The 24,996-nt window shown below is 40.3% G+C and overlaps 1 protein-coding gene across 2 annotated transcripts in view; it reads left to right on the forward strand.

Annotated features, from left to right (window-relative positions):
* The window catches only part of ATG7 (autophagy related 7), a 245,706-nt gene that overhangs the window by 79,573 nt on the left and 141,137 nt on the right, over positions 1–24,996 (forward strand). For both annotated transcript variants that reach the window (XM_081105634.1, XM_081105635.1), the window contains exon 17: positions 14,745–14,825. In XM_081105634.1, coding sequence (XP_080961760.1) covers positions 14,745–14,825 — 81 coding nt within the window. The remainder of the gene's footprint in view (positions 1–14,744; positions 14,826–24,996) is intronic.

The raw sequence follows: 24,996 nt of genomic DNA on the forward strand, positions 1-24,996 counted from the left end.
ATCCATCTGTTCTTCACCCTACGTGCCCTCCAGCCTCCCTGGGACATCAGCGAGATGCTTTATGACCACTAGGCAAGTATCCCATTCTGCAGATGGTGACCAAATGAAATCATGAACAAGCAGCATTACCAGAGTCTCAGATGCATTTAGCATGCTGACTAGCAGTCTCATAATAGAGGAGAAAAAGAAAGAACGGGCTTTGGAGTCAGCCAGACAGAGGTTTAAATAATAGCCCTGCAGTTATTAAGATGGTCTTCCTTGGTCAAGTCACTCAGCTTCTGTGAGCCTTCGTTTTCTTACCTGTAAAATGGAGACAGGAGTATCTACCTCATTGTAGAGATAAAGGATGATCATGGAAAGGGCTCAGCCACAGTGAGTGCCTGTCATAGCCCCTCAATAAATATGCCTGCTATGTTTGTTGCTGTTGTTTATTATTATTACTAACGCCCTAGCCAAATACAAAGCTTTTATAGGCGTGTTTAGGAAATGTGCAGCATCAACAAAAAGTGAGCTGTATTTTCAGGAAAAGAATCTGAAGCACCCTAAGAAAGGTCCACTGAGAGCAAAAAAGAAAAAAAGTAGTGGAATGAAAATTTAGAATTCATCTTGCCTTTTCAGTAGTTCTCTTATTCTATGTTTGGAGGAATGAAGAGATTTTCTAGTCTTAAGTTTTGAAAGTCATTTCTCTAGGTTTCCTGTGTGCAGTCAGTTTATAACAGGCAGGCTGTCTTTGTGCATGAAGCGGTGATAGTGTCTGAGAGTCTGGTCTGATAATTTTCGAGGACAGACTCACAGATCTGTGCAGGGAGCAGGGTCTATCTCTCTCGCCGCGTCCCCTCTGCTCACCTCCTCTCATCTGGGACAGACCCATCATGTTCCAGTTAAGGATGAGAAGAGGAGAGGGAAAATTACTTGTCCACAGTCATAGAGTGAGGTAGTGGACAAGCTGCAATCCAGACCTAAACTTGGCACTCTGACCAGTGCTCTTTCAGAGATTTTGTGAGTGGAAAGAGCCCTGACCTGCACCTTGGAAGAGTTAGCTTCAAATCACTACTGCAGCCCTCTTGCATGAAGTCACCCTCTGTAGCCCTGAGTTCGTTTCCTGACCATCCCTGAGCTCAGTTTTCATATCAGTAAAAGCAGGTGCTTCACCGTGTGTCCAGGATTGTCTGTAACAAGGCTTTGTTGTAAACCATAGGACACTGTGCAATGTGACCTCTCCACCCTGCCTCACAAAGGTGGCATTTACTTGGCATGAATGTGTTCATCTTTTCTAGGGAAACATTCCCATAGGACCCGCCAGACACCAATATCATGAGGAAGCGGTCCTCCAGAGCCAGCCTCTGCTCCTCACACTGTCCTCTCATTCGAATCCCCGCGCTCTCCTCTTTCTCATGTCTCCTTCTCTTTCTTCTGACCTCGAGACGTGCCCTCATCTCCGTTACAGACTGCATGCTGAAAGGGGCCTTAATTAAATTTTCAGTCATGCCCCTGCACTGGTTTCCTTCTTTAAGTCCTTTATGTTAAATTACCACAGTTGTAGTTTTCTCAGTGCTGAGGCCAGAGGGCAAAACAGTCCCTTTATACAAGGGGTCCAGTGTCAAAATGCATGTGCCCATGGTTTTAAAGTACTATGGCAACTAATCCCTCTCAGTGTTATTTACTCCCATTGAGCCTTGCAATTGTTTGTCAGTCATCAACTCTTCTAGTTCTTTCTCTTGATTTTCAAATGTCTGCAGGATTATTTTGGTTGTTGGTCATCTCTTCATTTGGCCTTTTCAAAGGCTAAAGAATAACGCAGCCATATATGGGGAAAGCCCAGTGTGTGTGTGTGTGTGTGTGTGTGTGTGTGTGTGTGTGAGAGAGAGAGAGAGAGAGAGAGAGAGAGAGAGAGAGAGAGAGAGATTACTTGTTTACATTATTTCAAATGTTGAGCCTTTATTTTTAGCTACTTTCTAAAAAAGAAAGTGGAGAAAGAACTTGAAAATTATTAAGCAGGGTTGTGTGTTCCCTATTTATAGGCTTTACGTTTCTTTTGTGTGTGTTTTTAAGTGGAGTCCATTTATGCAGCTGTGTTTGGGTTAGGAGAACATCCTTTCCACAAAAGCACGGGGCTGTGTTACAATGCCCTGTTGCAGACTCAGCATTTCCCTCATCCTCTTCCTGGCTCTCCGAGGCTAATGGTTTCCTGTCGGAGAGGAATCCTGTCAGCCGCCTCATGTGCTTTATACAGAGAGTGACCGGTGATGTTTCCTGGGCTCATTTCCCTCAATTCCCAAAGGAGAGTGTTTATCAGTTGGCCCTGTGGAAGGAGCTGTAGTAGGAAAGTGGTAGTCCTTGGACAGAGCATCACAGGCCCCCACCAGAAACTCTGTGTAATCTGGGGGAAGATGCCTAAGTAGCCTGCACTCATTGTGCCTCTGCTCTCCTCTGCCCTGACCTGGGAGGCTTAACGATTACTTTGTTGATCTCTCTGTGGGACCATAGCCAGAATTTAGCCCATCCAAAGATTGACCAAGTGCAAAAAGAGGCTTGATTAGGCCCTGGAATTCAGTGAGAGTCAACCTGGGGGCGGGGGGGAGGGGGCGGAAGCCCTTCTTACTCAACTTGAAAACCGTGAAAAAACCATTTGAAGGTGAGAAAATAGGCTTATGGGTTTGTTCTTTTTTAAAGTCTCTGGCACAGTATACATGAATGGCATTCTGTAAGCAGGCAGCAGTAAGTATAAGCCACTTTCTGTCTACAAAGAGTGATTTTTTAATTTGTCATTTTATTGATGTATAAAAGGCATAGAGAATCACACAAATCCTTACATTTACAGCTTTATTATAAAGCAAACACACTCACACACCCAGTAGACAGATAAATATAAAAGGTTATCAGGCATTCCCAAAGTCCCCCTCGTGCTTCTTCTTATTAGTGCCTCCTTCCTACACAGAGGCAAGCATCTCTTAACTCCACACCATGGGAGACTTTTGTCTAATTTTGGACTTTCTATAAGTGAAATCATATAGTATATACTGTTTGGAATCTGAATTCTTTTCTAGAGAGAACTTTTTATTGTAGATTGTAGCATAGTATTATTCCCTCTGTGGCCCGTCAAGTGGGATATTTTATATTTTTAAAAAAGGTTTCCTGGCTCTTGGGGTGGTGGCTGAGTACTATGAGGCCAGACTCTTTTTCTTAGTTCTTTGGTGAGAGGCACAGTTCAGGAGCTATAAAATGGATAAGCCATTCCTGATACCTCCAGGAAGTTGATTTGCATGCTGGCGAGAGATTCTGAATGTGACAGAAATTAGCCCCTTATGAAGCTGCTGATCATTTGGCTGGACATCCATTAATGAATGAATAACAAGGTGGCAATGCAACAGCCATTCAAACACCCTGGTCATTAATATTGCAGTCCTGGTCTTATCCCATTTGTGGACTAGGCAGTGCACGTCTTTTGTCTTTGGGTGAATGCACTCTTGGTTCTCAAGTACTGATGAATAAAGACCCTGAATGTGTATGTTCTTCCTTGGGGTTTGGACTTGCCAACCCCATGATTCTCTCAGGCTCTTGAATTCTTGCTTTTAGTTACTTTCAGAAAAGTAGAACAAAGCTCAAACTAGGACAGGACCCTGGGAGGGACCTGGCCTGGGAAATCTCTAAGGAGGCAAATGCTGAGATAGAGCTTGGTCTCTCTAGCCAGGCCTTGGACTAGTTATTTGACCTCTCTGCAGAGGCTGTGCCCCACAAATCCTCAGGCCTTTATCTTTTAATAAGGTCTCTTTACTGTGCTCAAGAAATGCTTTTCTCATTGTGTGTTTAGGGATATGGGCAGACTGCCTACTGAGAAAGAAGGTTAAAAACATAAGTGATAAGAGCGTATTTCCTGAGTTATAGCCCAATAAAAGGAATCTCCTCCCTCTTCTGGTTCTGTACCCCTCAGATTGATAACTGGAAATGGCAAGAAAAGTGGACAGTCCAAATGTCTGCTGTTTCACCATATCAGCTGTTGTAGTTTATAACCTACTCATCCTCCCTCCCTCTATTCAATCCCTTCTACAAATGATCCCCAAACACTGACTCTGTGCCAAGCACCACTCAGTTCAGAGAGGTTAAGTAATTGGCACAGGATCACCCAGTGTTTAGTTCCATTTACTTTTGGAGTCATCTGAGGTGTTAGATGTACCCATTTGGATGTGGTGGAATCTGTTCCAGTGGGGTGGCACCTGAATGAGGATGTGGGTACAAGACCAGCAATATCTGGGCTTCCTGTGTGAGACCCTAGAATAAGAGAGGGGGATTCCCTTTCCTTGGTACACAAAGGAGAGGATAAAATACAGATAGTGTCAGAGGTCAGAAGAATCTCAGGTAGCATCTCATCCCAAGAGAACTTGGGTATAACTTTATCAGTTGAAGGATGTTACTTATGCCCCAGGAGTTCTGCTCCCTGATGAGGCTGTCCTGTTTGAGAGGTCCCACATGCAAGCCAGTCAGAAGGCTATGTATGGTCATTCAGATCTGATTAGAATCCCAACTTTGCCTCTTAATTTTATTTTCACCCATTCATTCATTAGCTCATTTTACAAAAGGATTTGAAGCAGCTCTTGCCACTTGTATTTGTGTGACCTCGCTGAACTTCATATCTTACATCAATAAAATGGGGATATTCCTATGTAATAAAAGGGTAATATGCAAATCGACTGAACGGCGGAAAGACCAGTTGCTATGAAGCGCTGCTCAGCCACAAGCTGGGCTGACAGCTGGCGAGCACAGTGGTGGTGGTGGGAGCCTCTCCAGCCTCCTCAGCAGCACTAAGGATGTCCAACTGCAGGGAGCTGGCCTAAGCCGTCAGTCAGACATCCCCTGAGAGCTCCTGGACTGCGAAAGGGCACAGGCTGGGCTGAGGTACAACACCCCTCCTGTCCCCGAGTGCATGAATGTCATGCACCCAGCCTCTAGTAATATAATAAACTCCTGGGATTCATGTACAGAATAAATTATATGACATTTACTAAGCACTAGCACAGTTCTGAGCACATAAGAGACACTTGTAGATGTTGGTTTTATCTTTCTCTTTCACTTTTAATTAAAATGGTAAAGTGGGAGCTTATCTACTCTCCTAAAAATTAAATTACAAATAATCTCATAAAACTCTGGAAGCAGTGAGTGAGTAGGGAACAGTTGGCAGGATTAGTTCCATTATGCAGAACTTTTCTAATGATGACACTGGCTCATTTCCCGCTTACTTCTGCCCCATGGAGACTCCAGTTAGATGAGAGGTGGGCCAGTAGTAGTAGCTGAAGCTGTTGTCCGAAACAAAGACCACTGTGGTGTGTGTGGGGTTTTGCAGTTGCTAAACTCTCCATTTTGGCATTGAATTTGATTAAGACTCTTTTCAACATCCAACAGCGATCTGGGGTTTGGAGTCCGTTTTTATTTATGCAAACTCCAAGCTCAGGAAATATTGCCAAGCCTGCTAGAAACTTGTGTGAATTAAAGCAGTAGGTTCCAGTTGTGGTTGCAACTGTGCCTTCTCAGAATGGCTGTTTCTGGGCATTGGATCTTCACTTCCCATCAAGGAGAGGCAGGCTTGGAGCTCCAGTTGATTTCACTCAGCTGAGGTGCAAACAGCAGCATGGAAGGGACCCCTTCTATTCCTGATCTGTTCGTTTTGTATCCAGCTGGGCATAATCCACTGAAGATAACTTAATCCTCCCAGGCTCTGGTAGTGGCCATCTAGATGCTGAGTTTTTCGTTCTGGGTGTTTTTTTGTGTGCTTTTTTGGTGTTTGTTTTTAAATTTCTCTGGCCTTCTCTTTTTTTTTTCCTCTCCTTTCTTTCTTTAACCCCTCCTGGCTTTCATCTCCCAGACTTGGAGCCAGAAATAACAGAACTGAGTATCCTGGCTTTGCTACTTGGTAGTTGTAGAACCTTGGGCAAGCCATTCCACCTCACTGAACCTTGATTTCTTATCTGGAATGTGGGGGAGGGCACTGGATAGTAGTGAGGAGCATAGGAAAACACCCAAGAGCACTAGACACAGGAATGGCACTTAATAAATGTCAGTGCTCCCCTTCCTCCCCCAGACCATCGTTTTCCACATTATTCTAGGCATGCCTTCCTGCCACAGTTAGGAGGGAGCAGTTGTTTATGTGGAAGGAAAAAGTGAGAGGAATAAGCACTTTCTGGGAGGCATAGGAGAGGCAGAGAAGATGGGTGAGAAGGGTGCTCAGTGATTTGGAAACTCCAAAAGGTGGCCAGTGTATCTGTAAAAGAGAGTTGGCGGGGCGGGGGGGAGGGGGGGGTGGGCAGTGGAGGAGGAGAGGCAGGCAGTATCTCATAGGCCATTTTAAAGGTTTGAACCTTCAACCCAGGGGCAACAGAAAGCCATTGAGAAAATATAAAGTAAGTCATGATAAGGTTTGGGTGCTGCATGGAGAATAGACTGGAGGCAATATGAGTGGATCTGGGTATAGAATTAATTTAACGTCTTAAGGCATTAAGTGGAAGACAGCCTGATCCAGGGGTTCCCACATCTGGCTGTGTATCAGAATCACCTTGGTAGCCATTTCACAATACACATTTTCCAGCCCAGATTCATGAAGTGACTTTCGGTATTTGAGAACCACAGCTTCAGTCTATAAAATTGGCTTTTTTTGGTAGCATCCTATGGGACAAAGTACGTAACTCGTTGAGGTAACACAGACCAAATTCTGCTCTTTGAACATGCCTTTGAGTTGTGTGCTCCCACCAATGCTACCCCTGCCCTCCTTCTTCCCCTCCCCCTATCCCAAGCAGGTGTTCCTGCTTGTGAGCCTTTGGATGCTAATTAGATGCACACAGGTGTGTGTGTTAAATTCAGGCCGATCCACCCCCATCCTGCTCAGAACAGCATGGAAGTGAGGCCGAACCAGCATTTAAAGTCCCTGCTCTGATGCTTTTTCCTTTCTGCGGTGTTTTTACTTATCCTGGTGAGAAGAGCATGTCCTGTTTATAAGGCCCTGTTAGCCCAATGCAGATATCACCAAGTGCCTCATGGATGCCTGACAATGGAGATTTCAGTTCAAGCTGCTTTTGTCCTTTGTGGTCCTGGGGTGCTGAGAGGTTAAGGGAGTCAAGAATCCACAGCTAATTGTATTTCTTCTACGTCTGTCATTCCCAGGTGGGTTTTTAAATATTCAAATGGTAGCACATATTGTAGTTTTAGACACAAAATATTTTTTTTCCTAGAAGGCTACACAGGAAACTGATGTTGTTGATTATTTTTGGGAAGAGGGGTTGGGGGCAATTGAGACCTATACTTCCATTTGTACTTTTCTGTACGGTTTTGAAAATGTTAATGAAGATTGTTATTTTTTTTTTACATCACCTTTTTGGAGGTATAATTTATATACAATAAAATGCACCCATTTTAAGTGTGCATCTTAATGAGTTTTGACAAGTGTATACACTCGTATATAATCACTACCACCACAAACAAGATCTAGAACATTCCCAATTACCTCCAAAATGTCCTTTGTGCCTGTTCCAAGGTAATATCCCCACTCTCAGCCCCAGGCAACCACTGGTTAGATTTTCATATGGGCCATTTTAATTTTTTATTTTCTGTATTAAGAGAAAATAACTTAATCTACATTTTTTAAAACGAATAAAATGTTTAGTTAGGCAGGCAATGTTTGACCCTCCTAAGGAATCCCTCTTACTTTCCAAAAGCTAGGTAGAGAGGCATGTGTGTTTGTGAAATAGGCAGCTTTTCTCTCACTCCAGAGTGGGGAGATTGAGAAGCCAGTATTCCAAAGAGGCCATTTCAAAGGAAGTTAAATATTTCATTTAAAAAAAAAGAAAAGTGTAGTTAATATGCTATGGGAATACGGGTTATTTTTTTGTTTGCTCTTTTGTTTTCTGTCATGTGTTGATTGTTTTTATTATAGGTAGAGTTAAATTTTTTAAATAGCTGTTTAATATCTACTTCCTCTAAGGAAAGATTGCAGCAAATATTAGTAATAGAATAAGAGTTTAGAGTAAGCTGTGTGCAATCCCAAAAGTTAGAGAATTTACTTTGAGCAATGTCAAGAAGCCTTAGTTCCTACGTGAAGGGAGAAATAACTTTAATATCATTTTGTAAAGCCTTTTCATTAAATGTTAATTTAGATGTGGCCTAAATTAGGTGGGTGTAGTGGTACTATTCCTACAAAATGGGGAAAGAATGAAAGGCTTGCTAACTACTTCCATGTGTTTCAAAGAACAGAAAGGTGCAAATAAGGTTGGTAACTAAAAGCATTTGTTTCACATGCTTGCCTGATGAGAATCCCCTGGGGCTCCTGTGAAACATACAGATTCTCAGGCCTTACCCCAGACCTTTGGAATCAAGTTCCAGGCGATTCTTATCAGGCAAGTTTAGAAAAGTACTGAAGGAGCATATTGCTTTACTTCAGTGGTTCTCAACCTTGGCTGCACATTAGAATCACCTTGGAATCTTTTTAAAATCCTGATTTCTAAAAAAAAAAAAAAAGCCCTGACTGGTTTGGCTCAGTGGATAGAGCGTCGGCCTGTGAACTGAAAGGTCCCGAGTTCGATTCCGGTCAAGGGCATGTACCTTGGTTTCGGGCACATCCCCATTGGGGGGTGTGCAGGAGGCAGCCAATCGATGTTTCTCTCTCATCGATGTTTCTAGCTCTATATTCTTCTCCCTTCCTCCCTGTAAAAAATCAATAAAATATATTTTAAAAAAATAAAATAAAATAAAATCCTGATTTCTGGGTCTCATCCTCCGGAAATTCTGTTTTTTTGTTATGGGGTGCAGCCAGGGTTGAGAACCACTGCTTTACATACTTCGTACACTTCTAAGTAGGAAGGTGATGATGAAGTTTTCTCCAAGTAAGAGACAAATTCTTAGAATTTTTGTGATTATGAATCGGGGCCTGTTCTCTCTAAATTGGTGTGAATATGTTTATTAAGATTGCCTATGAAACCTGGATTTTGGATTTCTCTGGGATGTCTAAGGAAGGTGCTAAAATTTTAAGTAGCAACCTCTGCTCTTTAGCTTTTACGCATTTCTTGTAAGATTGAGGGAATGTAGATCCTGTTGTGGAAGCTCAGTGCATTTGTAATAGTGAGGATTTAAACATTGTTGGGGAAGGCCTTCAAATTGCCTGGATGGTGGTAAATTGGAGGGTTTTTTTTTTGTGTGATTTCTCTGTAGAGTTTAGATATTAATAATTTGGTAAGCTTTGGGGTGTTGGTGTTTATATCATTTCATAATGAATGATATTGAGTATCTTTTATGAGCCAGTCACTGTGCTGTGGGCAAATGCAAATAGTGCAATCTGTGTCTTGCCCTCTAAAAACAAGAGAGATGAGTAATTTTTAAAAAATAACTATAGCACACAGGTTGATCCTAAATTCATATGGAAAAGCAAAGGACCCAGAATAGCCAAAATAATCTTGGGGGAAAAAAGAATAAAGTTGGAAGACTCACACTTCCCAGTTTCAAAACTTACTGTAAAGCTACAGTAGTCAAGACAGTGTAGTGCTATCATAGGATAGTCAGATAGATCAACAGAATAGAATTGAGAGTCCAGAAATGAACCCTTACATTTATGGTCATTTGCTGATAGTTCGGGGGGGCGGAGGGGAGGAGGAGAGTCTTTCCAAAAAAGGGTTGGGACAATTGGATTCCCACATGCAAAGTAGGGATTTTCAACCTTTACCTTGCACCATATACAAAAATGAACTCACCCAGCTGATGTGGCTCAATGGTTGAACACATCAATAAAAAACATATTTTAAAAAATGAACTCAAAATGGAAGACAAACCTAAATGTAAGAGCTAAAACTGTAAGACTTGAAGAAAGCATAATAAATCTTCATGATCTTCATTATACAATGATTTCTTATATATGGCACCAAAAGACCAAGCAACAGTAGAAAAAATAAACAAGACTTAATGAAAATAAAGAAGTTTTGTGCTTCAAAGAACATCATCAAGTGAAAAGAAACCTACAGAATGGGAGAAAATATTTGCAAATCATATATCTGATAAGAAACTTGTATCCAAAATATAGAGAGAGCTCTTCAAATTAACAATAAATAGAAAACCCAGATTAAAATTTGGCAAGTAATTTGAACAGATATTTCTCCAAAGAAGATATACAAACAGTCAAGAAGCACATAGGAAAATGCTCAAAATTAGTAATCATTAGAGAAATGCAAATAAAACCCACAGTGAGATATCACTTTACACTCACTGGAATGACTATATTAGTGATTTTTTTTTTTAAAAAAAGGCAATAACAAGTATTGACAAGAAGGTGGAGAAATTGGGAACCTCTTACCTTGCTGGCAGGAATGTCACTTTGGAAAACAGTATGGCAGTTCCTCAATATATTAAGCATATAGTTACCATCTGACACATTGATTCCACTCTGTGTAAAGAAATGTCTATCAACTGATGGCTAGATAAACAAAATGGTATATTTATACAGTGGAATATTGTTTGACAACAAAAAGGAATGAAGTACAGGTACATGATGCAATATGGGTAAAAACATTATGCTGAGTGAAAGAAGACAGTCTTGTATGATTCCCTTTATAGGGAATAAGCAAAATAGGCAAATCAATAGACATAGAAGGCAGATTAATTGGCAAGTGCTGTAAAATGTGGAGAATGGGGACTGCTTATGAGTTCTAGGTTTCTTTTTGGGGTAATGAAAATATTCAGAAATTAGATACTGGTGACGGTCATACATCTCCATAAATATATAAAAGCCACTGAATTGTATGCTTTAAAAAGACAAATTTTATGTTACATTAATTCAGTGGTTCTCAACCTGTGGGTCGCGACCCCTTTGGCGGTCAAACGATCCTTTCACAGGGGTCGCCTAAGACCATCCTGCATATCAGATATTTACATTACGATTCATAACAGTAGCAACGAAAATAATTTTATGGTTGGGTCACAACATGAGGAACTGTATTTAAAGGGCCAGAAGGTTGAGACCACTGCATTAATTATATCTTAATAAATCTGTAATTTAAAAAAACACCTATTACACAAGGTATTTTGATGGTAAATACCAAAAAGAGGAATTTCAGATGATAGAAACATTATTTCTATGGTGCCTGTGAAAAGATTTAATCTAAGACATAATTAGAAGGGCTGGTTGGGCCAGATTAGGGGGAATCTTAAATGCCAGAATAAGGAATTCTCTGCTGAATTTGATTAGCTTCAGGAACTTGATTAAAAATGACACACCTTCCCGGCCTGTATGGCTCAGTGGTTGAGCATTGACCCATGAACCAAAAGTTCCCTGGTTCTATTCCAGGTCAGGGCACATGCCTGGGTTACTTAATGGGCTTGATCCCCAGTAGGGGGCGTGCAGGAGGCAGCCGATCTATGTCTCTCTCATCAATGTATCTATTTCTCTTCCCCTGTCCCTTCCTCTCTAAAATCAGTAAAAACATATACAGTGGAACCTCTTTTCTCAAATATCTCCCTCTCTAACAATTCACTTCTTAACCTTGCAACCCTTTCATGCTGATATCTGTATGATCAGTCACGCATCTCTCAGGTGACAGACAAAGGAGAGAATGAGTGAATATGGCTTGGTTTACCACAGTTAAAATCTCAGGATATTGTACTGTGAATATTTTTATGTCTTTTTGCTTTTCTTGATGCTTATAATTATTAAATTTTCATTTTTTACTGTATATTTTCTTTCCTTTTTGTTAAATTTTCATTAACATTTTATATCCGTTTGTTTTTAGTGTTTATAGATTAAACAGTACAATGGACATGTACTATATATAAGAAAGGTTAAAATGGAATTATTTGGGGGTCTGGAACTGATGTGAATTAATTTACATTATTTCTAATAGGAAAAAATGATTCGGTGAGGTTCCATTGTATTTTTAAAAATTTGACACACCTCAGAGCTTTATATTAGAAAAATTAATCAACAGCAGAATGTTACACTAAATGGAAGGGAGAGAGCTCACCTGTGAAGATACCCGTTAGGAGCCTGTTGACATTGGTTTGAGAAGAAGGCTTTCCTCTTTTAAATTACCTAAAATTGGAATTACTTCTATTAGAGTTCTGGATCTTCTGATACCAACTTGATGAATTTGAAAAGCCTCACACGCACTTGTTACTCTACTTCATTTCCTGGGAAAATGAATCAGTTTCCTAGTAAAGAGCTGTCTGGCTTATTAAACAATTGCTTGGCCCACCCATTCAATTCAGCTCCTTTTTCTTCTATGGCTCGCCATCTGTGTTATTGTTTTTATTTTCTTTCCTTCCTCCCTTTCCTTTTTCTCTCTTTTGTTCCTAACTGGGTCTTCTGTCTCTCTTCCCTTCAGCTTTCCCTCCCCACCTCCAAACATGAGACAATTTAGAGAAAATTACCAGTATTTTTTTTATATAACAGAAAGTAAGTTTGATATTGGTTATATAAAGACAAGAGAATGAAGAAATCTTTCCATGATACCATATAGATGGTGTCAAGGAACATTTTTATGGAAAATATACTACTAATGATAAAATTTTTTCCAGGTAAATTTTGTATTAAATGAAAATTCTTTCAAGCCTTTGACTTCCAGATCTCATGAGGATCTCAGCATTCCCATTTGTGTCTTGCCATTAAAGTCTTCTCTGCCAGTTTGTTGTCTTCTGTTTTGATGTCCCGAATAGCAAACTTAAGACCATGACTGTGCCTCAAGTACTGCATTATAAGTGGCCACCACATTCCTGAGACAGAGGGAACTAAAAGATTGTCAACATTTCAGGGGTTCAAGATGAGGTTATCTAAATTTTTCCAACTGTATGAATTATCATTTCTACCAAACACTTTTGTTCTTGGATTTTAAGGACATTTAAAAGATGGCTACAGGCATTTTTTTCAAGGTTAGATTTTTCAGTATGCACATGTAGTTACTGTTAGCTGCAGTGGGTATACAGATAGTTACCCAAATTCAGAAGGAAGCCTGTCTCTTTAAAGCAATGGTTCTCAGCCTTCCTAATGCTGCGACCCTTTAATACAGTTCCTCATGTTATAGTGACCCCCAACCATAAAATTATTTTCGTTGCTACTTCATAACTGTAATTTTGCTACTGTTATGAATCGTAATGTAAGTATCTGATATGCAGAATGTATTTTCATTGTTACAAAGTGAACATAATTAAATCACAGTGATTAATCACAAAAACAGTATGTAATTATATATGTGTTTTCCGATGGTCTTAGGTGACCCCTGTGAAAGGGTTGTTCGACCCCCAGAGGGGTCGTGACCCACAGGTTGAGAACCGCTGCTAAAGAGTCAGTCAGGCTCTGTGTTTGTTTTGCGGGGAGTGTTGGTAGGGTGGCTAAATACGACACTGGTGTATGGGTTGGTTCTTTTACGCTATACAAGTTAAATTTGTGTTGAGACCTAATATTGAAGACTAATGCTGTGATATCCTGAGAGAAGGGGAAAGAGGCAAGGAGGGATAGAAAATAGGAGGATAGGGGCTCAGGCCCTGGCCAGGTTTAGAGTCAGGGAAGGCAACTTTGTTTCTTTAATTGAATTTATTGGGATGATAATTGGTTCACAAAACCATACGGGTTTCAAGTGAACAACTCAAAACATCATCTGCACGCTGCATCGTGTGCCCATCACCCTAAGCAAAGTCTCTTTTCGTCCCATCCCCTCAATTTGCTCACCTCTACCTCCCCCACCTGCTTCCCAGGAGGCCTACTTTTGAATCTTAGCTGTCACTTTGTTTTCCTGACCTACGTTTACTTCACCTTTGGAGACTTTGGAGAGTTTGCCGGGCATATTTTAGTGATAATATTTTAATGATATATACAACAGTTTAAACCTCCCCATTTTGTGTAAGTCTAGTTCTAGAGGTATATGTTCTGAATAAATTACTTAAACTTTGTGAAACCTGGTTGTGGCTGACACTCAGTAAATCAGTGGTTCTCAACCTTGGCTGCGCGTTAGAATCACCTGGGAATCTTTTAAAAATCCTGATTTCTGGGCCTCATCCTCCGGAAATTCTGTTTCTTTGTTATGAGGTGAGGTCACAACATTAGTACCCTCATAACAAAGAAACAGAATTTCCGGAGGATGAGGCCCAGAAATCAGGATTTTTAAAAGATTCCCAGGTGATTCTAACGTGCAGCCAAGGTTGAGAACCACTGCAGTAAATGGAAATCGGTTGTAGTCCAAAAGTTTATGCTCAAGGTGGCGCTGTTTCCCCATACATTTGGTGATGTTTTGCATTGTATCCCTATGAGTTCTAAGTGAAGCAAATAACAATATATATTTAGGACTGTGTTTGTCTTCTATAGTCCCCAGGCCTTCTTCCCTTGTGGGACCCCACCCAATATCACATCCTAGAAATACACACTTCATATTTACTATGACTTACATATGAGAGTTGTCATAATAAACTAGTTGATCTGTTATGTTTTTGAAAACATTTATAAAAATGGAACTTCAGATTTTATAGCTTTCTTTTTGTATTTTGGAGTCAATTATGAAGTCTCAAATATGTGAAAAGCTTGTAGGCCCTGGTTCGTAATGGGATAAAGGCCCTAATATAGTTCTTCCTCACACTGACTATATAGTATAGTTATGCTGAACTTCATTTTTGCTAGTAATCTGTGTCAAGACCATCATATGAATTGTTTCCAGCTTGTCTGAAACTACACATGTATTTTACAGGTGTGGTCATTCTGAGCTTGATATGAATGTTTTTGTTTTGTTTGTTTTTAGATACGGGGATTTCTGTCAAGATTTGATAATGTCCTTCCTGTCAGCCTGGCATTTGACAAATGTACAGCTTGTTCTTCCAAAGTAAGTCATTCTACATTTAAAGGACTTGTCTTTTAAAATAAGCCCATCAGCCTTACCAATCAGAGGCATTCAAACCAACTGAGGGCTTTCTGGGGGAGAGGTGAGAATCTAAAAAACCAGAAAGGAGTTTTCATTTGTCTGTGTTCATTCTCAGAGTAACCAGCCTGAGACAGTTTAATTTATAGTGTATGTGTATAGAGAGACGAATTAGATATTTTAGTTCTGTATCAGTACTTGGATCTGGTAATTTTGGCTTGAAGTTGATCTTCTACTAGTCTTTGTTCTCCCCCAGAGGCTTCCTCCCTCCCATTGTCTATAATAGAGCAACGTTTTTTTCCTTTTGTCTCAACTTTTTTTTTTTTTTTAATTGAATTTGCAGGGGTGACATTGGTTCACAAAACCATATAGGTTTCAAGTGTACAATTCAATAAAACACCATCTGCACACTGCACCATGCACCATTGCCCCAAGCAAAGTCTTTTCTGTCCCCATCCCACCTCCACCTACCCTCACCCCACTTTCCCTCTGGCTATTACCACACTGTTGTCTGTGCCTGTGTGTTACATCATAGAGCAACTTTTAAGTGCTTCTCAGAGAATGGCGGATACTGGGCAGTCTGGTGGTGTGTGTTTTGGAGAGCTATATAATGACAAGGAAGAGTAAATGGAAATTAGGGGCCTGGAGGGCGAGCCAATAAAAGTTCAGCTTTGATCTTTCCAGAGGCTCTAAAAATAGAGCTGGTATGTCCTCCATTGTAATAGGAAACGGCTGATATATCTCAAAACTACAGTGATGGCATCTCATTTTTAAATAGGCTTTGAGATAGTCTGAGTTATTTTTACATGTATGCTGTGTGTTATAGCTAATTTCCTTTTGAATGTCTCTTTAAGCCTCTAATATCCAATGGTTTAACTTATGATTTTTTAAATAAAACTTTCATGTTCAGGTATTATACAAAATAGCATTGGGGTCATTAATCCCAAACTGTGGCCTCTCAGTTGTAATTTGGGACTTCTTTGCTGAGTAGCCTACATCTGGCAGTATAGAAGGGATTAAGTTCTAGAGAAATTCTCTCCACTCTGAGTTGACAAACCTTCTTTGAAAACTTCATTTGGGTCATATCTTATGAGAAGAACAATCCTGACCAGTTTCTCTAAAAAGTTAACTCAAATTTGACAACAGTGTTGATAAATTTGGTTCATTTTAGGTGCTCAGAAAATTAGAGTAACTTTTTTCTTTAAATGTAAACTAAGCTCCTGCTTTATCAAGTGTCTGTGTTGAGATTTAAAGCATACCATTTGTCAGTAGTTACTCATGAGCACATTCTTTCTGTAGTTTCTTTAAGGTATCATATCTGCTCAAGTCAAGACTACAGGGACATCTGTGTGTGCATCTGTCTTCAGAAATGCAAGTTTTAGGATTATATGCTTTTTAGTGGAGCACATTTCTTTTCTTTGAATGACTGAGCTAATTGGTCTCAAAATAATTTGACAGTAGTATTAATTTTCATATAGAAATCATTTGGCACTGGTGCCAGTTCTGTGGCTTTATATAGATCTGGATAATCAATGAAATAAAGATAATTGGGCTCTCTAAATGAAATGCAAACATTCATTCTTGTTCTATTTCTAATTAAGTTAGCTCCTGAGATACTGTTTATAAAAGAACCACAAGCATACCAGCTAACTGAGGTCCCTTATATTTTCTGAGAGAATAGCTTTGCATTTTGTTTTCACACTTATTGTAAGCATTGCATTAAATATATGTATCACTTTTTTGTTAGCAAAATTATTTCCTTTGGTGGTCATTCTTAGAGCCCTGCTTTGCATAAACATGCTGGACGATTTAATACAAACTGACTTGGATTTTAACAGCTGTGCTATTCCCATAGCGATCACTTTTCATGTGGTCAGGTATTAAATTTCTTTTGTGCTGGAAAGGTTGCTTCATTGGTACACGTATTTCCTTACAGTAGAAACACAGCATTTACTTACTCGGCTAACTTCTTTATTCGCATGGGAGAATGTCATTCTCTATTATCTGCAGACCCAACATTAATACTTTGAAATGACAAATCCAATTACGTTTTCGTCTTTGTGCATGTGAATTTTTCTTAATGCATAGTTAGCATAATATTTTTATACTGAGTCATATAATAGTTGTTATTGTTTCAAAAAGATTTTTGGGGGCTAAAAATGACTTTTGAAAAATTCTCCTTTGACATCTATGAAGTAATTTTTTCCTTTTGGTAGTTTTCAGCATTTTTTTTCACTAGAACTGAGGCTATACTTGTCTTGATTTAACCACAAATACAGAAAGATTGGGGAGGTGAATAAACTCAGCTAAGTAATAATGTTCTTGTTCGTGTGTGTGTGTGTGTGTGTGTGTACACCTTTTATAAGGCCTGAGGTGTGGAAGAACACAGTTCTCTGCTTCCATGGCAGGGAAGGTGGAATCATCTACACGTAAATCATTCTTACCCTGTTTGATCTTAGCTTGGCAGATAGCCAGGTGAATTGTTCTGTCTTACAGAAAAGCTATTGAAGAATCTGGAGGGAGGGAAATGGTGAGGAGTTACTTTCATTCCAATTTCTGTTGATTACCTTGCAAGACTTTCTAAAATGACAGTATCGACCACTGGGACTTCAAAAAACCCTATTGGAAGGTACATGAGTTGTTTTTTAGTTCTAAAAAGGAATTTAGAGCCAACTAGAGCTTTGTGGAATTACTACCAGAGGAAAAAGTATCATTTTGAAACAAATATGTGTATTCTTGTTATTAGCCTTTCACCTGAATATTTTTGGGGGGGAAGTTGGGGTGTTTTATTTATTTTGGTGTTTTTTTTATAATTTTCTATTTTGATGTAATTTTAAGTTGCAAGAATAGTACAAGGAATTCCTGTATAACCTTTACCCAGATTCACCAATTGTTTACCTTTTCCCCTATTTGTGCCTGTGGGCTCCCTTCCTCCCTACTCCTCTACTCTCCTGTCTCTTAAAACTTGGAGAGTAAGTTGGAGACATTGTGGTCATTTACAATTACATACTTCAGTGTATTTCTTAAGAACAAGGGTATTCTCTTACCTAAACAAAATACTCTTATCAAATTCAGGCAATTTAATGTTTATATAATACTATTCTCTAATCCACAGTCTATATTTCAAATGTTGCTATTTGAACCAGTAGTGTCTTTTATAGGTTTTCCCTCCTAGACCAGGATCTGATTCAGCATCAAGCAATTGCATTTAATCATCATGTCTCTTTGGCTTCCCTCAACCTGGAAAAGTTTCTTAGCCTTTCTTTGTCAACTTCAATATTCTGATATTTTGCCAGTTATTTTGTAGAATTTGCCTCAATTTGGATTTGCCTAATGTTTTCTTATGATTAGGTTCAGGTTCTGATTTTTTGGCAGGAATACCAGAGAAGTGATGATGCATCCTCGTGTTAGGCGGCACATGATGTTAACCCCTTGGGTGAAGTTAATTTCCCCCTTTCTATATTTATAACTAACATCCCCAACAGTGAGAAACCTGACTCCCATTACCCGGGATATTTACTTACTTGCTCAAGTCTAGATTACACAGAAATTAGTTTCAAAATTTCTATCCCATATTACTGCAGAAAGGAAACCTACTAACTAGAGTTTAATTGTGCATGGTTCTTTTTTTCTAGGTGAAATTTATATACAGTGAGAATTCTATAAGTTTTGACAAATGTATCCATACCCATGTAACCTACATTTCAATCAAGACACTGAACAGCCCTAGCCGGTTTGGCTCAGTGTATAGAGCATCGGCCTGCGGACCAAAGGGTCCCAGGTTTGATTCCAGTCAAGGACACGTACCTTGTAGGCTCTTCCCTGGCCTGGGCCTTGGTCAGGACTCGTACAGAAGGCAGCCAATCGATGTGTTTCTCTCACATCAGTGTTTCTCTGTCTTTCCCTCTCTTTCACTCTCCCTAAAAATCTTTGGAAAAATATCCTCGGGTGAGGATTAACAACAACAAAGACATTAAATATTTTTATTACACCAGAAGATTCCCTTGTACCCCTTCCCAGTCAGTCTTGGGGGAGGAGGGCAGCATATTGAATATTGTGACCATTCTCTTTCCCTATAAGGAGAACGCCCAGCACATTCCGGTGTTTTATGCAATAATAATCTTATTTCTGGAACCCAGAAGTTGTCTAGAAACTTCTCTCAGATCTGCAGTCAGGAGCAAGACTGGGAGAGTAGGAATCATGTTAGCTTTTATCATCATTTGATAAATTATACTTTCTTTTTGCCTTTGTCATAGCCAGCCTATTCATTTATCTTTTTATATTATATAATCCTACCTTTTTTCTGTCATAATTCTTTGTAAATTAAAAAGTGTGAAATACCAATACTGTTTAAACTTTAAGAAAAAACTCTGTCCCAAACAACCTATTGCCTAAGATTTCTGCAAATGTACCATTTAGAGGATAGAAAGGCAAATCATAGATTTGCAAAGGAAAGGTTAAAGCAGGGGTCCTCAAACTTTTTAAACAGGGGGCCAGTTCACTGTCCCTCAGACCGTTGGAGGGCCGGACTATAGTTTAAAAAAAAACTATGAACAAATTCCTAGGCACACTGCACATATCTTATTTTGAAGTAAAAAAACAATACGGGAACAAATACAATATTTGTATTTGCATGTGGCCCGCGGGCCGCAGTTTGAGGACCCCTGGGTTAAAATCTTACTGTATGTTTGTTAGCAGACATTCATTTATTCATTTAGCATTTAAGGCCCTGCTGGGTGCCAAAGATACAAAGATTCAAATAGCCACTGCCCCTAAGGAACTTTGAGTGAGACAGACATATAAGCTAGTGATGATTTCCCTTGTATTGTGATATGACCTGCAGTCAAGGTATATCCTCTTTTTATTATGGTATCCTGATACCTGGGAAGGCCTTGAAGAGAGTGACTTATGAGTTGATGTTAAAAGGATGAGTAGGGCCCAGCCAGTGTGGCTCAATGGTTGAGCATCAACCTATGAACCAGGAAGTCACAGTTTGATTCCCAGTCAGGGCACATGGCTGGGTTGCAGGCTCCATCCCGGTGCAGGGTGTGCAGGAGGAAGCCAATGAGATTCTCTCTTATCAATGTTTCTATCTCTTTCCCGCCACTCTCCCTTCCTCTTTGAAATCAATAAAAATATATTTTTTAAATACGTATATAAATTAAAAATATATACATATCTACACAAATAAAAGGGTAATATGCTAATTAGACTGGGAGACCTTCCAGACATTCTTCTGGACAAAGCCATGGTGGTGGGGCCGAGGTAGAGGCGGTTAGAGGCCAAGAGGGGAGGGCAGTTGTGGGTGATCAGGCTGATGGGGGGCGGGGCTGTTGGGGGTAAGCAGACCAGCAGGGGGGCCAGTTGGGGGCAAGCAGGACATCAGTGGGGGTCAGTTGGAGGTGATCAGGACAGCGTGTGGGGGGAAATTTGGAGTGAGCAGGCCAGCAGGGGGGCAGTTGGGGGCAAGCAGGCCAGTGGGGAGGGAAGGTGGTGAGCAAGGGGGGGCAGTTGGGGGCAAGCAGGCTGGTGGGGGGCATAGTTGGGGGCGAGTACACTGGCATGGGGGGCAGTTGGGGGTTATCAGGCTGGTGGGGGGCACTTGGGGGCGAGCAAGCCTGTAGCGGGGGGCAGTTGGGGGTGAGCAGGCCAGCAGGCAGAATGGTTAGGGGCAATCAGGCAGGCAGGCAGGCAGGCAGGTGAGTGGTTAGGAGCCAGCAGTCCTGGATTGTGAGAGGGATGTCCGACTGCCGATTTAGGCCCGATCCCAGTAAATCAGCAGGAGGACATCCTTCGAGGGGTCCCAGATTGGAGAGGGTGCAGGCCAGGCTGAGGGACACTCCCCCTCCCCGCCCCTCCCCCCGTGCACAAATTTCGTGCACCAGTCCACTAGTATATGTATAAAAGGATAAGTGGAAATGTCTAGAAACCCATGGGAAAGAGGACAAGAGGAAGGCATTCTGGCTGGGGGAATTGAGTGTACAATAGCCAGGGGCAAGAAATAATAGCACATTTATGAAGTTGTTTAGTATAGCAGTTGTGGCAGTGCTTGAGACACCTAATTCCCTACAAATTGTCCTCTTGTCTTTGTGAATTCCATTTCAATTTCAGCTATTCTTGAGTTGGAATCTGGTGTACTTTAACACTTGAGGCTGCTGTTTTGAATTTTATAATTCCATATAAAACTTTTTCTTACCTTAGGGGGTTTCCTAGCTTAAGGAATCCAGCAGCTGCAACAGGGTGGTGTGGAGGCCAGGAAGTCAGTCAGGGGATTTCCAGGGTCCTGGCTCTACTCCCTTGCTGGCCTGCTGAGTGACCACAAGCAAGGTGCTCCCCCCTCTTTCCGCCTCCATTTCTTCTTTTGTAAAATGAGTCAATTGGATGAGATAAGCTCTGGCTCTCTCTTAACTCTCAAAGTTACTAGGTTTTATATCTTTTTATTTATTTTATTCTTTATTCCACTGCAATCCATTTTAGTTATTTTTTAAATCAGAAAAATACATTTAAGGATCAAAAAATAACCCAGATAATCAACCATATTCCAACCAATCAGATCACTGTTAGCTGTTGATCTTTACCCTTCTTGACTTAGAAAAAATCTATATGTATGGAGGTACATGTAGATATTTTTTCTCTCTGAACATTCTTATAGTAGTTTGAAATTGGCTTTAGAGAAAGGGATTTATGGTACTGCATCAAGGATACTCCCTGCTCCTCTGATATGATAGGGTTTTAAATCTCAGTCATTTACAAGGACTGGCCAGAGCCCAATCGGAAGAGCTCTCCAAAGCTTGTGCCAGGAATTTTTGCATACAGCTTCTCAGTGGCAAATATTACTCAAAACTGGACTGCAGACAGGTTTTCCTTCTCCTTTCCAAAAGGGACATAAATCTCTGATTTGGAAAATGATGAGTAACCCCCAGGTTCCCTTTTCCTATCTCATTTACCCAGTGAGACCTCGAATCTTCTGTTTTAATGTGTGATGGATTCCATATGTATGGTTGTGTGGTGTAAACTGTATCCCACATCTTGTCCTTAGCAACTAGTGTTTCTCCAATCTCCAGAACTGCTTGGTTCCCAAAAGGAGATGGAATATCCAGCCAGAGCCAGTGTGGAGTATTTAGTTACAAGCTCTAACCTCAGAGCTCTTGGCTCTTCACCTCCTTGAAAAACCTTGGACATTTCTCCCTTTGGTTCAATTTCTTCATCCATAGAGTGGGGAAAATATTTTCTGTTTCCCAGGGAAATTGCAATGGCTGACATGTCTCCAGTTCCTTGTGACTAAGTACCAAGGCCTTTGCCCACTCTTGGGACTGATGTTGACATCAGAATTAGAAGGAAACAAAGACCCCTGTGATTGCATTTTGTCTCCTGGGGTCTTTGCAACCCTTTCTGGGCTCATTGTTTATTCACAAACAGGTATAATGAGAGTCCTGATTGAAGGTCAAGGCTGCCCTGACTTTGAAAGGCTGCAGAAACCTTCCATTATAGCTCACGATGACCACCGCTAAAACCTTTTCCGTGATTCCAGAGAAATCAGCCTTGTTTATTAGTTCTGAACTGTGGTCTTCTGAGACCTTCTGAGACCACCTAATCAGTAGTTAAAGTTTGTGCTAATTACTAGTACACCTTTCACTGTCACCTGTGGTCACAAAGACACACCAGCTTTCGTAAATACATTTTTTTTTTCCTTATAGGATCCTTTTTACCTTCCAGACCAGAAAGTTTAGGACTGTGTATTCCTTACAGGGTTCCACTGGCTGCTTGCCCCAAACATGTTCTTCAGGTCATTGAAAATATGGGTTCCTTTTAGTTTGGAATTAATCTCATTCACTTTTAGCCTTCCCCCCAAGCCCATCCTTTAACAAAGTGTTCTTAAATTTTTTGAGTCATGGACCTTGCTTAGACTGATGAAAGCAGTAGACCCTGCTTCCCTGAAATATGCAGTCAAACCCAGTTTTGCAGGCAATTTCAGTGGCTGTATGAAATCCCTGAAACATGCCTGTGGATTCTAGTGGATCACCCTTGCTCCGTGCATTTTTCTTTGGTATCATTTTCAAGCTCTCCTGGATGAGACACAGCAGATGAGTGTTGTAGCCAGCCCCAGCCCCACCATGACCTCTCTGTGTGGCTTTGGAATGTCACCAGCTCTCCTGGGGGACTCATTTTTCTCAACTATAGTAAAGGGAGATGCAGGAGCTGATATACCACTAACTTTTGTTTTATGGTTCTGAGATTGTAGAATTTCTTGATCAGCTATTTCATTTTTTAAGCCCAATTGCATTCCACTGGGGCAGGGGTCCTCAAACTACGGCCCGTGGGCCACATGTGGCCCGCCAAAAACATTTATCCGGCCCGCCGGGTGTGCATAGGAATTTGTTCATAGTTTTTTTTTAAACGATAGTCCAGCCCTCCAACGGTCTGAGAGACAGTGAACTGGCCCCCTGTTTAAAAAGTTTGAGGACCCCTGTACGGGGGGATAGGGAAAAAGAATGACTTTGCTCAGAGTTCTAAGAGTTCTTCCTCCTCTGGTGGTGCATTGATTTGACTCCTGATGGGCACAGAGCCCCAACTATCATCTATTCATGTTCCTTCTTTCCATTTTATTTATATAGTACATTCATCTTCTTCCCTGCTCCCTCCACCATTAACACCTTTGAGAAGTAGAGAGGAAGGAACGTGGTAGTAACAGCTGGATTTTTAAATAAGGAAGCCATCAGTTTGAATTGGGAAACTTTTTATGGATGTACATGCTTGTACATACATGGGTCATAGATAATATACATGACTATTTAAATTGAATGCTTAGAACACTCAAATACATATTTATGAGTTTATTTTAATGACTATTGTTATAGCAGTCCAATTCAACAAACATTAGAGCTCCTATTTCATGACATATTTTTGAGTGATACAAAGATGAATAAGGCAGCCTCTGAAGTTTTTGATGACATTGTTCTGGACAAGATAGTAAAGTTATATTGCATGATAATAGGGTTCAAGCATATCAAATTATTTAAACATCTTTACCAAAGAGAAGTTCCTAGCTTAGAAGAGGTAATTAATTCCTAGCAAGTGGTAGGAACTAATTAAATGTGTTTTGAATGGTGAGAAAAATGAATAAATGATTTGGTAGAGAAATAAGTGAATGGCACAACAAGAGGGGGGAAAGGAAGATAGCCTGTGCGCTCCAGGAACACAGAGTCTGAAAGGTAGCTAAGACTCAGTAGCAGAACACCCTTTGCTTACTAGTATGGAGGTATGATTTATCATGAAGCTATAAATGGTAGCTATTATTAAATGCTGCGTTTCAATGTTCTAAATATTTATTCAGCTGAGTTTCTTTCCAGCTTTTACTATCTCCGTTGCTTTAGTTGATGCTTTCGATGATTTGTTATTGTGTTGGAAGATCATTTCCAGAGTATATTAAACAGGCAGCCTTTGGGATTCATCAAAGATGATTTAGCCTTTTATGAAAGGACACTTTTTGGCAGTGAGTTCTTTGAAGGGTTTTGCTTGCTTTCCTTAGGATTTAGTATCTCACCAGGTTATTTTTCTAAAGGGCCTTTCAATATCATGTCCAGGCTTTTCTAAAAGTACTTAAAACAGTCTTCTTTTGCTAGAGAAAATGTGAAAAACTGTTTGAGAACATATTATTCCTAAAGTTATTATCCTTATAACTTGTTTATATAACATTTTATGTGATGCTAGAGATAAATTCTAAAATGTCTGGCCTTCCATAGTTTTAAATGTCTTTCATCATAAAAATTTTGTTAAAGTTTTTTTCTTAATGAGAAAAAAAGACTACATGTTTCTTTTTTTAACATCTCGAGCCGTCAGACTAAAATTGGAAAATATCTCTTCTATGGTCCTAAAATGACTGCAACTGTGCTAAATATGAACAGTCATAGGAGAACAGACATAGCAAGTTTTGCAAATTAGAGGAACCGTCTTGACATTATGGAAGTGTATATCCAACAGTCTTGAGGAATGACCGCGTCATTGGGATAACTGCCCATTCTCCCATGAGGACTGCTTTGAAGGGTATGTTGAATAGGTGCAAGGCCTGTAGATAGAACTTACCTGTCATCATACTTCTAGATCCCTTTGTAGTTGACTCTGGATTCACTGGGGC

This window comes from Myotis nattereri (genome assembly GCF_964212035.1).
Source record: "Myotis nattereri genome assembly, chromosome: 14".
NCBI lineage: Eukaryota > Metazoa > Chordata > Mammalia > Chiroptera > Vespertilionidae > Myotis > Myotis nattereri.